Here is a 15832-nt window from a genome sequence, read left to right as displayed (position 1 = left end):
TGCCAAAGTGACTGCATCGGGAGAAAGGATTCAACAGCCATACTGATTGCTCCCAAGGCTTATCAGACACAGAGTTTATATAAGTAGAAACAGTTGGAATAGAGGTTTGTACAATATAGAAGAAGACGACTCAAGAACTTACATTCTATACAGTAGAGAGCCCCTTAAAGAGGATCCATTACCACTCACTTATGGTTTCCTATCAGGTCACTAATGCTTTATATTGGAAGGTTTCCTATCCGGTCACTAATGGGTTAATGAAATTCTTGTTTTAGAATGTGAAAGCAACAGATATGGAAGAGGCTGCAAGGAGACATGTCTGTGCCATAATGGCGCCAAGTGTAATCACGTCAGCGGGGAGTGCATCTGTGCGCCAGGATGGACGGGACCACTATGCGAGGATGGTAAGTCAGGACTCCTTAAAATACTGTGTGTGTGTGTGTGTGTGTGTGTGTGTGTGTGTGTGTGTGTGTGTGTGTGTGTGTGTGTAGATATATATATATATATATATATACAATTTTCAGAGTCAAAAAAATAAATAAAACTCTTTGAATGAGAGGGTGTGTCCAAACTTTTGGTTTGTACTGTATATATATATATATCTATATATATATATATATATCTATATATATATATATATATATATATATATATATAGATATATATATATATATATCTATATATATATATATATATATATATATATATATATATATATATATATATGTATATATATACACAGTACAAACCAAAAGTTTGGACACACCCTCTCATTCAAAGAGTTTTATTTATTTTCTTGACTCTGAAAATTGTAGATGCACATTGAAGGCATCAAAACTATGAATTAACACACGTGGAATGAAATACTTAACAAAAAAGTGTATAATGAAAATAACTGTGGAAAAGAAAGCGCAATAGGGTCTTACCCCAATAGGGAAGGGGTTAATTAAAATCAAACGTACCTAAAGAAGTTGTGCCAGTCACAACTCCTATATAAGCATGTACACTCCAGGTCAAAGGCTGCAGTCCCAGGATTGGCAGATAGCAGAAAGTAATAGAGATGGGTTTTCAACACCGCGCCAATGACCAAAAAGGATTGAAGATAGGATTAATGTTTCTTTATTTTCATGCACTGGTCAACGCGTTTCAGGAGTCTCAGCTTCCTTCATCAGTACAAACAGGCAAAAGAACATCGATTTGATGTTCTTTTGCCTGTTTGTCCTGATGAAGGGAGCTGAGACTCCTGAAACGCGTTGACCAGTGCATGAAAATAAAGAAACATTAATCCTATCTTCAATCCTTTTTAGTCATTGGCGTGGTGTTGAAAACCCATCTCTATTACTTTCTGCTATCTAACAAAAAAGTGTGAAACAACTGAAAATATGTCTTATATTCTAGGTTCTTCAAAGTAGCCACCTTTTGCTTTGATTACTGCTTTGCACACTCTTGGCATTCTCTTGACGAGCTTCAAGAGGTAGTCAGCAGAAATCGTCTTCCAACAGTCTTGAAGGAGTTCTCAGAGATGCTTAGCACTTGTTGGCCCTTTTGCCTTAACTCTGTGGTCCAGCTAACCCCAATGCATCTCGATTGGGTTCAGGTCTGGTGACTGTGGAGGCCAGGTCATCTGGCGTAGCACCCCATCACTCTCCTTCTTAGTCAAATAGCCCTTACACAGCCTGGAGGTGTGTTTGGGGTCATTGTCCTGTTGAAAAATAAATGATGGTCCAACTAAACGCAAACCGGATGGAATAGTATGGCGCTGCAAGTTGTTGTGGTAGCCATGCTGGTTCAGTATGCCTTCAATTTCGAATAAATCCCCAGCAGTGTCACCAGCAAAGCACCCCCACACCATCACATCTCCTTCTCCATGCTTCACGGTGGGAACCCGACATGTAGAGTCCATCCGCTCACCTTTTCTGCGTCGCACAAAGACACGGTGGTTGGATCCAAAGTTCTCAAATTTGGACTCATCAGACCAAAGCACAGATTTCCACAAGTCTAATGTCCATTCCTTGTGTTCTTTAGCCTAAACAAATCTCTTCTGATTGTTGCTTGTCTTTAGCAGTGGCTTCCTAGAAGCTATTTTACCATAAAGGCCTGCTGCACAAAGTCTCCTCTTAGCAGTTGTTCTAGAGATGTGTCTGCTGCTAGAACTGTGTGTGACATTGAGCTGGTCTCTAATCTGAGCTGCTGTTAACCTGTGATTTCTGAGGCTGGTCACTCGGATAAACTTATCCTCCACAGCAGAGGTGACTCTTGGTCTTCCTTTCCTGGGTTGGTCCTCATGTGAGCCAGTTTCTTTGTAGTGTTTCATGGTTTATGCCACTGCACTTAGGGACACTTTCAAAGTTTTACCAATTTTTCGGACAGACTGACCTTCATTTCTTAAAGTAATGATGGCCACTAGTTTTTCTTTACTTAGCTGCTTTTTTCTTGCCATAATACAAATTCTACACTATATGGAGAGAAGTTATGTACACCAGTGACTATGTAAGGGGAATATTTGAAAAGCAGAAACTGCTGTGTGAATACTGACATGAAAAATCCAATAGCTATATGTAAGAAATATGAAAATAGAATCTGCATTACTGCCATGAACATATGAATAAAGAGAAATTTAGCTACTGAATTGATCAATGCAACAGAGCCCCAACACTACGCCAAAGTATTTCTCTACGTTGGGGTCCCTAGCTTGTGTGTGTCCTCTCATGCAGTTAAAAAACTTACCGTGTATGGGAAGCTGAGACCCAGGCTATATATGCGTATAATGTGGACTGGCAATAGGTGTGGAGGGGCCGGGTTCACAAACAAAAGACTACAAATCAATTAAGAAATAACGTCTGGAACACCAATTCTGAGGATTGTTTTGCTTTTCATATACAGTTAGGTCCAGAAATATTTGGACAGTGACACAAGTTTTGTTATTTTAGCTGTTTACAAAAACATGTTCAGAAATACAATTATATATATAATATGGGCTGAAAGTGCACACTCCCAGCTGCAATATGAGAGTTTTCACATCCAAATCGGAGAAAGGGTTTAGGATTCATAGCTCTGTAATGCATATCCTCCTCTTTTTCAAGGGACCAAAAGTAATTGGACAAGGGACTCTAAGGGCTGCAATTAACTCTGAAGGCGTCTCCCATGTTAACCTGTAATCAATGAAGTAGTTAAAAGGTCTGGGGTTGATTACAGGTGTGTGGTTTTGCATTTGGAAGCTGTTGCTGTGACCAGACAACATGCGGTCTAAGGAACTCTCAATTGAGGTGAAGCAGAACATCCTGAGGCTGAAAAAAAAGAAAAAATCCATCAGAGAGATAGCAGACATGCTTGGAGTAGCAAAATCAACAGTCGGGTACATTCTGAGAAAAAAGGAATTGACTGGTGAGCTTGGGAACTCAAAAAGGCCTGGGCGTCCACGGATGACAACAGTGGTGGATGATCGCCGCATACTTTCTTTGGTGAAGAAGAACCCGTTCACAACATCAACTGAAGTCCAGAACACTCTCAGTGAAGTAGGTGTATCTGTCTCTAAGTCAACAGTAAAGAGAAGACTCCATGAAAGTAAATACAAAGGGTTCACATCTAGATGCAAACCATTCATCAATTCCAAAAATAGACAGGCCAGAGTTAAATTTGCTGAAAAACACCTCATGAAGCCAGCTCAGTTCTGGAAAAGTATTCTATGGACAGATGAGACCAAGATCAACCTGTACCAGAATGATGGGAAGAAAAAAGTTTGGAGAAGAAAGGGAACGGCACATGATCCAAGGCACACCACATCCTCTGTAAAACATGGTGGAGGCAACGTGATGGCATGGGCATGCATGGCTTTCAATGGCACTGGGTCACTTGTGTTTATTGATGACATAACAGCAGACAAGAGTAGCCGGATGAATTCTGAAGTGTACCGGGATATACTTTCAGCCCAGATTCAGCCAAATGCCGCAAAGTTGATCGGACGGCGTTTCATAGTACAGATGGACAATGACCCCAAGCATACAGCCAAAGCTACCCAGGAGTTCATGAGTGCTAAAAAGTGGAACATTCTGCAATGGCCAAGTCAATCACCAGATCTTAACCCAATTGAGCATGCATTTCACTTGCTCAAATCCAAACTTAAGACGGAAAGAACCACAAACAAGCAAGACCTGAAGGCTGCGGCTGTAAAGGCCTGGCAAAGCATTAAGAAGGAGGAAACCCAGTGTTTGGTGATGTCCATGGGTTCCAGACTTAAGGCAGTGATTGCCTCCAAAGGATTCGCAACAAAATATTGAAAATAAAAATATTTTGTTTGGGTTTGGTTTATTTGTCCAATTACTTTTGACCTCCTAAAATGTGGAGTGTTTGTAAAGAAATGTGTACAATTCCTACAATTTCTATCAGATATTTTTGTTCAAACCTTCAAATTAAACGTTACAATCTGCACTTGAATTCTGTTGTAGAGGTTTCATTTCAAATCCAATGTGGTGGCATGCAGAGCCCAACTCGCGAAAATTGTGTCACTGTCCAAATATTTCTGGACCTAACTGTATTCCCCTTACATAGTCACTAGTGTGCATACCTTCTCTCCATATAGTGTAGATTTTTTAGGTTTTTGCACCCAGTTCAGACTCAGAATTGGTGTTCCAGACGTTATTCCATAATACAAATTCTAACAGTCTATTCAGTAGGACTATCAGCTGTGTATCCACCAGACTTTTGCACAACACAACTGATGGTCCCAACCCCATTTATAAGGCAAGAAATCCCACTTATTAAACCTGACAGGGCACACCTGTGAAGTGAAAGCCATTTCCGGTGACTACCTCTTGAAGCTCATCAAGAGAATGCCAAGAGTGTGCAAAGCCATGATCAAAGCTAAAAGGTGGCTACTTTGAAGAACCTACAATATAAGACATATTTTCAGTTGTTTCACACTTTTTTGTTAAGTATTTTATTCCACGTGTGTTAATTCATATTTTGATGCCTTCAATGTGAATCTACATACATATATATACAATGTATGAAAACCCGGCATTCTATAGAATACCTAGGCAATGTATACAATCCCTGTCATTTTCAGGCAAGGTATGAAATCTCTGTGTTGTTCTATACTTTTCCTAGGCATTACATAAAATGTCTAAGTATTACAAAGAGTGACAACAACTGATCAGGCAAAGTGTGATATAATGCCTAGATTGGAAAAATCTTTAGTAACAAACAGTCAAAAAAACTAATGAAAGAAGAAATCCAAAATGAACAACAGGATATCTTTACTGGGAAAAACACAAAGAAACAGAAGTGTCATTCCCGACTATTAGTTTTTAGTAACAAACAGTCAAAAACATGAAAGAAGAAATGCAAAATGAACAACGGGATATCTTTGCTGGGAAACAAAAAGAAAAGGAATCAGAAGTGTCATTCCTGACTATTTGTTGCAGCACGGGAGGCTAGAATGGCATTTTGAATTGCACTTCATTTTTTTTTTACGCAAAGGCATTTGTTAGTTTGGCACTTAGGTGTACTTTGCACGCTGTGACATCGCTAGCCAATGATAGCGATGCCGAGCACGATAGTTCCTGCCCCCGTCGCAAATGCGATATCTTGTGATAGCTGCCATAGCGAACATTATCGCTACGGCAGCTTCACACACACCTGCCCTGCGACATCGCTCTGGCCGGCGACCCGCCTCCTTCCGAAGGGGGCGGGCCGTGCGGTGTCACAGCGACGTCACACGGCAGGCAGCCAATAGAAGCGGAGGGGCGGAGATGAGCGGGACGTAAACATCCCGCCCACCTCCCTCATTCCGCATAGGCGGTGGAGGCAGGTAGGAGATGTTCCTCGCTCCTGCGGCTTCATACACAGCGATGTGTGCTGCCGTAGGAACAAGGAACAACATCGTATCTCCTATTGGTGCGACATTATGGAACTGTCCGACACTACACAGATCACCGATTTACGACGCTTTTGCGATCGTTTATCGGCGCATCTAGGCTTTACACGTTGTGACGTCATTACCGGCGCCGGATGTTCATCACTTTCGATTTGATCCCTATGATATCGCAGTAGCGATGTCGCAACGTGGAAAGTACCCCTTAGTCTTGCACATACACCTCAAAAATCCTTGGCCACTTCCTGTGGACTGAGCAGTAGCAGCAGATCGAAGAGGTATTTTGTGGTCAGGAACATCTTGAACCTTGAACAAGCCTTTTTGACAAACACTGAATTGTGATCATGCATAGAGTCCACTTTTCATTCCTCACAGACTCTTTGGAAAATGAAAGGTGGAATCTGATTGGTTGCTAATGCTAAGGGCAACTGAGCCAGTGTCACAGATCTGCTGCTGCCTGCTCTGTCCACCCACTTTTAGACGGACCACCCCTGTAGTATACTACACTCCGCCTATTTGTCATTTAGGTATTCTATAGAATGACTAGGAAAAGTATTAAAATCTGATGTATTTCATACTTTGATGACCCATTTCCGGCATTGTATACATTGCCTAGGTATTCTATAAAATGCCTGTTTTTACACATTGCTGGTAACATATATATTAGATAGATATAATCAGTATGGCCAAAAATGTTGGCACCCTTGAAATTTTTCCAGAAAATAACATATGTCTCCTAGAAAATTATTGCAATTGCACGTTTTGTTATACACTTTTATTTCCTTCGTGTGTATTGGAACAACACAATCAAAGTGAGAAAAAAGGCAAATTGGACATAATTTTCCACAAAACTCCAGGGGCAGGACAAAATTGTTGTCACCCTCAGCTTATTATTTGGCTGCACACCCTTTACCCTTTGGAATCAATAACTGCAATCAATCACTTCCTATAACCATCCACAAGCTTCTTACTCCTCCCACCTGGAATCTTGGACTCTTCTTAACAAGCTGCTTCAAGTCTCTCATATTTGAAGACGTCTTCACCCAACAGCAATTTTCAGATCTCTCCATAGGAGTCAATGGGATTTAGATCCGGACTCATTGCTGCCACTTCAGACTCTCCAGTGCTCTGTTTCCATCCATTTCTGGGGGCTTCTTTAAGTATGTTTGGAGTCATTGCCCTGCTGGAAGACCCCTGACCTAGGATACACACCCAGCTTTCTGACACTGGACACTACATTACCACTCAAAATCCTTTTGGTAATATTCAGATATCTTGATGCCTTGCACGCAGTCAAGGTACCCAGGGCCAGAGACAGCAGAACAAACCCACAACATCCTTGACCCTCCACCATATGTGAGTGTAGGAGCTGTGCTCTTTTCTTTGTAGGCCTCATTCCGTTTTCGGTAAACAGTAGAATGATGTGCTTTACCAAAAAGCTTTATCTTGGTCTCATTTGCCTACAAGACTCTTTCCCATTAAGATTTTGGCTTAATCGCATACATTTTGGCAAACTACGGTGTTTGTGTTATCAGTGGGGCCCTTCTGGGTCTTCTGCCATAGCATTTCATTTCAAATATGGACAGATAGTTTGCTCTGACACTGATGTACCCTGAGCCTGCAGCACAGCTTGAATTTCTTTGGAACGTGATTGGAGTTGCTTGTCTACCATCCGGACTATCCTGTGTTGAAACTTTTTATCAATTTTTCTCTGTCGTCCACATCCAGGGAGAGTTACAGTGCCATGGGTTTTAAACTTCTTGATTATGTTGCGAGCCCTGAACAAGGGAACATCAAGATCTCTAGAGATGGACTTGAAACCTTGTGATTGTTGATAGTTTTCAACAATTTTGGTTCTCAACTCCTCAGACAGTTCTCTTCTTCTCTTTCTGTTCGCCATGCTTAGTGTGTCACACACAGACACACAATGCAAAGATTGAGCCAACTTTTCCCCTCTTTATCTGGTTTCAGGTGTGATTTTCATATTGCCCACACCTGTTACTTGCCATGAATTTGAACGTGCATCACATTCTGTTGTTAACCCAAAAATTTTGGAAAGGTGGTAACAATTTTGTCCAGCCCATTTTTGGGGTTTTGTGTGAAATTATGTCCAATTTGCCTTTTTTCTTTTGTTGCTCAAATACACATAATAAACATGGAAATAAACATGGAAATAAACATGTGTATAACAAAACAGGTTATTAGTAGGAGCTGTGAGTGGTTGCTATAGGAACAAAAGACATTCATAGTATAAGAAGCTTATATGTGATGTAATAAGATGTCGGTGGGGAGACGGATACAGAGAGACAGACAGAGAGACAGACAGAGAGACAGACAGAGAGACAGACAGAGAGACAGACAGAGACACAGACAGAGAGACAGACAGAGACACAGACAGACAGACAGAGAGACAGACAGAGAGACAGACAGAGAAAGAGACAGAGAGATAGAGACAGACAGGGAAAGAGACAGACGGGGAAAGAGACAGACAGACAGAGACAGACGGTGAAAGAGACAGACAGAGACAGATGGGGAAAGAGACAAACAGGAAAAGAGACAGACCTGAAAAGAGACAGACCTGAAAAGAGACAGACGGGGAAAGAGACAGACGGGGAAAAAGACAGACAGACAGAGACAGACGGTGAAAGAGACAGACAGAGACAGATGGGGAAAGAGACAAACAGGAAAAGAGACAGACCTGAAAAGAGACAGACCTGAAAAGAGACAGACGGGGAAAGAGACAGACGGGGAAAAAGACAGACGGGGAAAGAGACAGACGGGGAAAGAGACAGACGTGGAAAGAGACAGACGGGGAAAGAGACAGACCTGGAAAGAGACAGACCTTCAAAGAGACAGACTGAGCACATTACTTGGCCAATTTAGTTAAATCTGTGTGGTATTTCTGTGGTGTTGAAATATATGTTGTGAAATGCTTCTATTAGCTTAGTTTTTGCCTTTTAATAATTACATATCTATCTATTTGTTTTGTGGTTTTTGTGTGCAGAATACATTTTTGTTAATACATTCTATTTTGTTAAAAACAGTTATTAACCCGGGCAAAGCTGGGTAGTATATATATACAGTACAGACCAAAAGTTTGGACACACCTTCTCATTCAAAGAGTTTTCTTTATTTCCAGGACTCTGAAAATTGTAGATTCACATTGAAGGCATCAAAACTATGAATTAAAACATGTGGAATGAAATACTTAAAGTTTGAAACAACTGAAAATATGTCTTATATTTTAGGTTCTTCAAAGTAGCTACCTTTTGCTTTCATTACTGCTTTTGCACACTCTTGGCATTCTCTTGATGAGCTTCAAGAGGTAGTCACCGGAAATGGTTTTCCAACAGTCTTGAAGGAGTTCCCAGAGATGCTTAGCATTTGTTGGCCCTTTTGCCTTCACTCTGCGGTCCAGCTCACCCTAAACCATCTCGATTGGGTTCAGGTCTGGTGACTGTGGAGACCAGGTCATCTGGTGTAGCACCCCATCACTCTCCTTCTTAGTCAAATAGCCCTTACACAGCCAGGAGGTGTGTTTGGGCTCATTGTCCTGTTGAAAAATAAATGATGGTCCAACTAAACGCAAACCGGATGGAATAGCACGCCGCTGCAAGATGCTGTGGTAGGCATGCTGGTTCTGTATGCCTTCAATTTTGAATAAATCCCCAACAGTGTCACCAGCAAAGCACCCCCACACCATCACATCTCCTCCTATATGCTTGACGGTGGGAACCAGCCATGTAGAGTCCATCCGTTCACCTTTTCTACAAAGACACGGTGGTTGGATCCAAAGATCTCAAATTTGGACTCATCAGACCAAAGCACAGATTTCCACTGGTCTAATGTCCATTCCTTGTGTTCTTTAGCCCAAACAAGTCTCTTCTGCTTGTTGCCTGTCCTTAGCAGTGGTTTCCTAGCAGCTATTTTACCATGAAGGCTGCTGCACAAAGTCTCCTCTTAACAGTTAGTTGTTCTAGAGATGAGAAAGTGTATCCAAACTTTTGGTCTGTACTGTATATATATATATATATATAAAAGGACTAGAAGGTGGCCCGATTCTACGCATCGGGTATTCTAGCATTTACGTATTGTGTAGTTAATGTATGATTTTTGTTATATATATATATATATATAGATGTTGTGTGTAGTTACCAATTGTGTAGGGCGCTGTACATGTTCTGGGTGTTGTCTGGGTGTGGGGTGTGGCGGGGGGTGAGAGCAGTGTTGTTTGTGTGTTGCGTTGTGTGTGTTGCATTGTTTGTGGAGCACTGTGTGTGTGTGTTGCGCGGTGGGTGTGGGGTGTGTGTGTGTGTTTTGGTGGGAGATATGTTTTGTGCAGTGTGTGTGTTGTGCGTTATGTGCGTATATTTGTGTGTGCCGCGCTGTTTGTGTGTTGGGTGTTGTGTGTGTGCGGCGTTGTCTGTGTGTGTCTGTGTAGGGCGGTGTTTGTGGTTCCCAGTGTGTGTGTGGTGTGTTGTGCAGTGCATGTGTGGGTGTGTGTGTTTTGGGGGGAGGTGTGCACCCCCCATCGTGCTCCATCCCCCATGCTGCGCACCCCCCATCGTGCTCCATCCCCCATGCTGCGCAATCCCCATCGTGCTCCATCCCCCATGCTGCGCACCCCCCATCGTGCTCCATCCAACCATGCTGCGCAACCCCCATCGTGCTCCATCCCCCATGCTGCGCATTCCCCATCGTGCTCCATCCACCATGCTGCGCACTCCCAAATGTGCTCCATCCCCCATGCTGCGCACTCCCCATCGTGCTCCATCCCCCATGCTGCGCACTCCCAAACGTGCTCCATCCCCCATGCTGCGCACCCCCCATCGTGCTCCATCCCCCATGCTGCGCACCCCCCATCGTGCTCCATCCCCCATGCTGCGCACCCCCCATCGTGCTCCATCCCCCATGCTGCGCACTCCCCATCGTGCTCCATCCCCCATGCTGCGCACCCCCCATCGTGCTCCATCCCCCATGCTTCGCACTCCCCATCGTGCTCCATCCCCCATTCTGCGCACCCCACATCGTGCTCCATCCCCCATGCTGCACACTCCCCATCGTGCTCCATCCCCCATGCTGCGCACCCCCCATCGTGCTCCATCCCCCATACTGCGCACCCCCCATCGTGCTCCACAGTCACACATCAGACAGTATACACGCACACATCTGATCGCATACACTCACACACACACCCCACTTCTCCCTGTGCTGCACGCCGTGCTCCTCTGCCGACACTCACAGATCCGATCGCATACACTCACACACACACACACACACTCACACATCAGAACACACTCACACACATCCGATCGCATACACTCACACACACACACTGACGATATCGCACATACGCGCTCACACAATCACAACATCCGGAGATACCACATGATTCCGGTCATGTGATCCTCCGGCAGGTCCTGGAAGGTCACTGCACGCACAGGATCGTCGCCGAGAAGCAAGTGATATCACTGGAAGTTGTGAGTGTGTGTATGCGATCTGATGTGTGTGTGAGTTGTGTGTGAGTGTGATCTGATGTGTGTGTGTGTGTGTCTGTTGTTATGTGTGTGCGTGTGTGTGTGTTCCGCCGCTGCAGGACGTGGATGCGATCTGATGTGTGTGTGAGAGTGAGTGTGATCTGATGTGTGTGTGTGTGTGTCTGTTCTTATGTGTGTGCGTGCGTGTGTGTTCCGCCGCTGCAGGACCTTGATGCGCTCACCTCGGGGCGAGAGGCCATTCCGTGTGGGGGGCGGAACCTCGGCCAGCGGCCAATCCGTGCGGGGGGGCAGAGCCGAGGCGAGGCGAGCGGCCAATCCGTGCGGGGGGGAGGAGCCGAGGCGAGCAGCCAATCCGTGCAGGGGGGCGGGGCCATGGCGAGCTCAGCGGTCTATCTGCTGTTTGTCACCGTAAGGACATGGCCAATCCGTGCGGGGGGGGAGGGCGGAGCCGAGGCAAGGTGAGTGGCCAATCCGTGCGGGGGGGAGGAGCTGAGGCAAGGCGAGCGGCCAATCCGTGCGGGGGGCGGGGCCATGGCGAGCCCAGCGGCCAATCCGCTGTTTGTCACCGAAAGGACACAATTTTGGAGCAAGACAGACAGACGAACAGACAGAATAAGGCAATTATATATATAGATGTGTATATTAAAGGACGTCTGTCGTGTTGTACACACAGACCAATCTGTGTACAGAGTGGAATAAGAAGCGTAGAAGGAGAAGCTGAGCGAAATGATATATAAACTTATTGGCACAAATTGGGTATGACTTGGATTTTATTCATTGAAATCCTTGGTATTTGTATGCATAGGAGTCTAGTGGACCGTCCTATTGGTGTTGCCAGCTATCTCTGCGGGTACAGTTATACAGGAAAAACTGTTCTTCACTTGTGGGACCGCCCACTGGACTAACACATACAAACAATGAGGATTTCTATGAATAACATAAAATTTTAACTGAAAATTTTCCCCACTAAAATGTATATCAGTTTGATCAGCTCCTCCTGCCTGCAGATAAGATATCAGTTTCAACAGGACAGGTTTCCTTTAAGTGTATAATATATGGTATTATAGTATAAATATTATGCTACAAAGTGAAAACAATATATTAAAGAGTATTTGTCTGCAGGTTTTTGATATGTAATCTGAGGACAGCATGCTGTAAGGGTTAAAACACAATTTGATGGTGCTGTTGTTTACTTTTATTTTTTAGCGCCAGGAAATTATAATTGCACGTACTGCAGCAGTGCAGCAGTGCAGTCTGACACGCCCCCTCTTGTGATTAGCAGCTCACTGTCTATAGACATTGCACATACAGAGCCTGGTGTGGGTGGGGGCAGCTTTCTCAGCTTTGCTAAATCTAAAAGGGAACCTGTCACCAGATTTGGGCCTATAAGCTGCGGCCACCACCAGTTGGCTCTTATATATAGCATTCTAACATGCTGTATATAAGAGCCCAGGCCGCTGTGTAGAACATAAAAAACACTTTATAATACTCACCTAGGGGGTCGGTGCGATGCAAACTGGTCAGATGGGTGGCGCCGTTATCCGGGACAGACACCCCTTCTTTCAGCCATCTTTGTCCTCCTTCTTCTGAAGCCGGCATGCATGATGCATCCTACGTCATACACCCTCGCCGGTATTGAGGTCCCGCGCAAGGTAGATAAAAGTATTGTAGTCCGCATGCGTCATGCACGCCAGCTTCAGAAGAGGGAGGACAAAGATGGCCGAAAGAGGAGGCGCCGGTCCCGGAGAACGGAGACACCCATCTGACCAGCATTGCATTCTATGCAGCGGCCTGGGCTCTTGTATACAGCATGTTAGAATGCTGTATATAAGAGCCCACTGGTGTTGGCCGCAGCTTATAGGCCCCAAACCTGGTGACAGGTTCCCTTTAAGAATGGCCGCACCCAGTAATCTAAGTGATACATCATTGGATTAAGGATCTCTTTGTCTAAATCTTGCTGCCTTCAGATTGGGTAGCAAAAACCTGCTGACAGATTCCCTTTAAATGTATTCATACTAACATAAAATATGCCGCATATAATGTTTTAAAACAGTGATAACACCGCCGGACAGCTTATAAATACTAATAAATAAAACATAATACTACCATACAGTGCGCACCTCACAATAAAACAAACATAATACCGCTGGTGTCTAAACATATCACTGTAGTATGCCAATATATTCAGTTTCCAAGTATTACTCCCAGTAAAGCGGGGAAGCGGTGTGGTTGGTTAAATCTGTGGACAGTTTTGCTTTAATTTAACGGCAGAGCACTTGGTGTTGATGACCAAGGACGATGCGGTTCCGGAACGTCCCCAGTAGGTTTCCCCATTAGAGCAATGGTATTCCAAGCTTGACATGTCTCAGATATTTCCATATGTAAAACCTACAAAAAGAGTACTAAAACTCATATTATAAAAACAACAATTTTTATTATTGAATAAGTTTTAAAAGCAATTAAAGGGGGACAATATTGTATGGGACAGAGAGTATACACAGTGAGGAAGATGTACGGTAATTACCCTGAATTGGTCACCTAATAAATATGAGTAGAGATAAAGGATGCAGGTAGTCAATACGTAAAATACTAGTGAAATCTCTGCAGTGTGGAGTGACGTGGAGTAATTCAGGTTAATTCATACAACTTGTCTATTGCTAAATTAAATCTAAAAACCTATATAAAGTGCAAAAGTGCCTAATAGATAAATATATGGTTATTAATTGCATAAACAAATTATATGGAACCTCAATTAATCCACATAAATATCTCCACAGACGCATTGGTTTGCCATATAAATGTCCAATGTTTGGTAGACAGGATGTTCAATAAAATTGATACGCTCAGCATAAAGAATTCATCATGAGAATTATATATACAGCATGTATTAGCTCAGATGTATAACAAAAGAATTTAATAAGGGCTAAATGTAAAGTGCTCAGTGCACTGAATACTATAACAATAACATTCACGTATGAAATACGTATATGTAATATATCAATCCAGATGACAAAGTATGCTGACCTGGCACCTTGCAGTGGACCATATAAAGAGAGAGACCATAGAGGAGTTATGTATAGAACACACCTCAAGTGATGTGGAATGTATCAGTACATCACAAATATGCTCAATAATTACTACTTACATGCTAGGGACCACAGGGAGGCTTCCCAACGCACGTTTCGCCGTCTTTAACAAGGGAAACGTAACGTTTTTTGCTTTTAAAACTTATTCAATAATAAAAATTATTGTTTTTATAATGTGAGTTTCAGTACTCTTTTTGTAGGTTTTATATGTTCGTGTGTACTGAAACCACTAATATGATTTTTTACATATTGACATATGTAAAACCTGTAAGAAACGTGAGTCATTAACTTTTATTTCTACAGTTTGTCAAGACGGTTTCTATGGAGAAAAGTGCCTTCAGCAATGTATCTGTAGAAACGGAGCAGCCTGCAATCACATCACAGGCCGCTGTCTTTGTCCTAAAGGTTGGACGGGATTAGCGTGTGAACTGGGTGAGTCCCCATGTAAATCCCGCTCGTAGGTTTCCACCCTATAGTAGGACCGTACACTCTGCCATAATCGTGCAGCACTCAATGGCTATGACCCAGCCAATGACGTTTACACTTATTTTTCTATTTTTGCTCTAGAATGTTCTCTGGGAAAATATGGAGACGACTGTATGCAAAATTGCTCTTGTCAAAATGGTGGACTATGTGATCGCGGCTCAGGCACCTGTATGTGCCTAGCGGGGTGGACTGGAGAGTCTTGTCAGACAGGTAGGTGAAGGTATAACATATGGGGGAGATATTGAAAAAAATAACACAAAATGAGACTGGTTCACAATTCACAACTTCTTTTTAAAAGAAGAAGAAAAGCTGGGTCACTGTAGCAGCTGTATGGGCTAGATAATGGTCAGGGGTGCAAAATGCAGGTCGAAGTTGTGAAAAGAAAGGTAAAGTAGGCAACAGCCTAAGGCGGCAAAACAGGTGGGAGTCAGCAAGTTGGATTCGCTCTGCGAATGCCTTTATTCTTTCTGCCTTCTTTTTATATTGTTGTCACTGAGCTTAGATTTACATGAACATCCCTGTTAAGCTGCATCAAACCTCATTTCTGCCTGATTACACCATGTACTTATCATTGTAAGTTGATCTGGCAATACCGAGGCCGGCCCCAGTCTTTCTGAGTGACTGGGCTGTGGGCGGAGGTTCACCACACATCACAGCCCAGCATTGCTCTTGCTTGCGGTGCTCTGTGGGGAAGGACAGAGCATGTGAGATGATGGGCTTTGATGTGCGGTGAGACGCCACCCACAGCCCTGTCACTCACAGAGACTGGGTCCTGCCTCGGTGATGCCGGGTCAACTTCCAATTCCGAAAGTTGACGTGACATCATCGGACATCAGAGGTCAATGCAGTCCGGGTCACGTGATGGGAACTGAATGGACAGGGATAGCGCC

The 15832-nt window shown here is 43.6% G+C and overlaps 1 protein-coding gene across 1 annotated transcript in view; it reads left to right on the top strand.

Moving 5' to 3' along the window:
- MEGF6 (multiple EGF like domains 6) overlaps window positions 1–15832 on the top strand; it is a 635985-nt gene that overhangs the window by 571013 nt on the left and 49140 nt on the right. The window contains exons 25-27 of the mRNA XM_075328936.1: window positions 276–404; window positions 14760–14888; window positions 15024–15152. Of these exons, the coding sequence (XP_075185051.1) occupies window positions 276–404; window positions 14760–14888; window positions 15024–15152 (387 nt within the window). The remainder of the gene's footprint in view (window positions 1–275; window positions 405–14759; window positions 14889–15023; window positions 15153–15832) is intronic.

This window comes from Anomaloglossus baeobatrachus, chromosome 11 (genome assembly GCF_048569485.1).
Source record: "Anomaloglossus baeobatrachus isolate aAnoBae1 chromosome 11, aAnoBae1.hap1, whole genome shotgun sequence".
NCBI classification, from domain to species: Eukaryota; Metazoa; Chordata; class Amphibia; order Anura; family Aromobatidae; genus Anomaloglossus; species Anomaloglossus baeobatrachus.
This window is presented reverse-complemented; position numbering and strand designations above follow the sequence as displayed.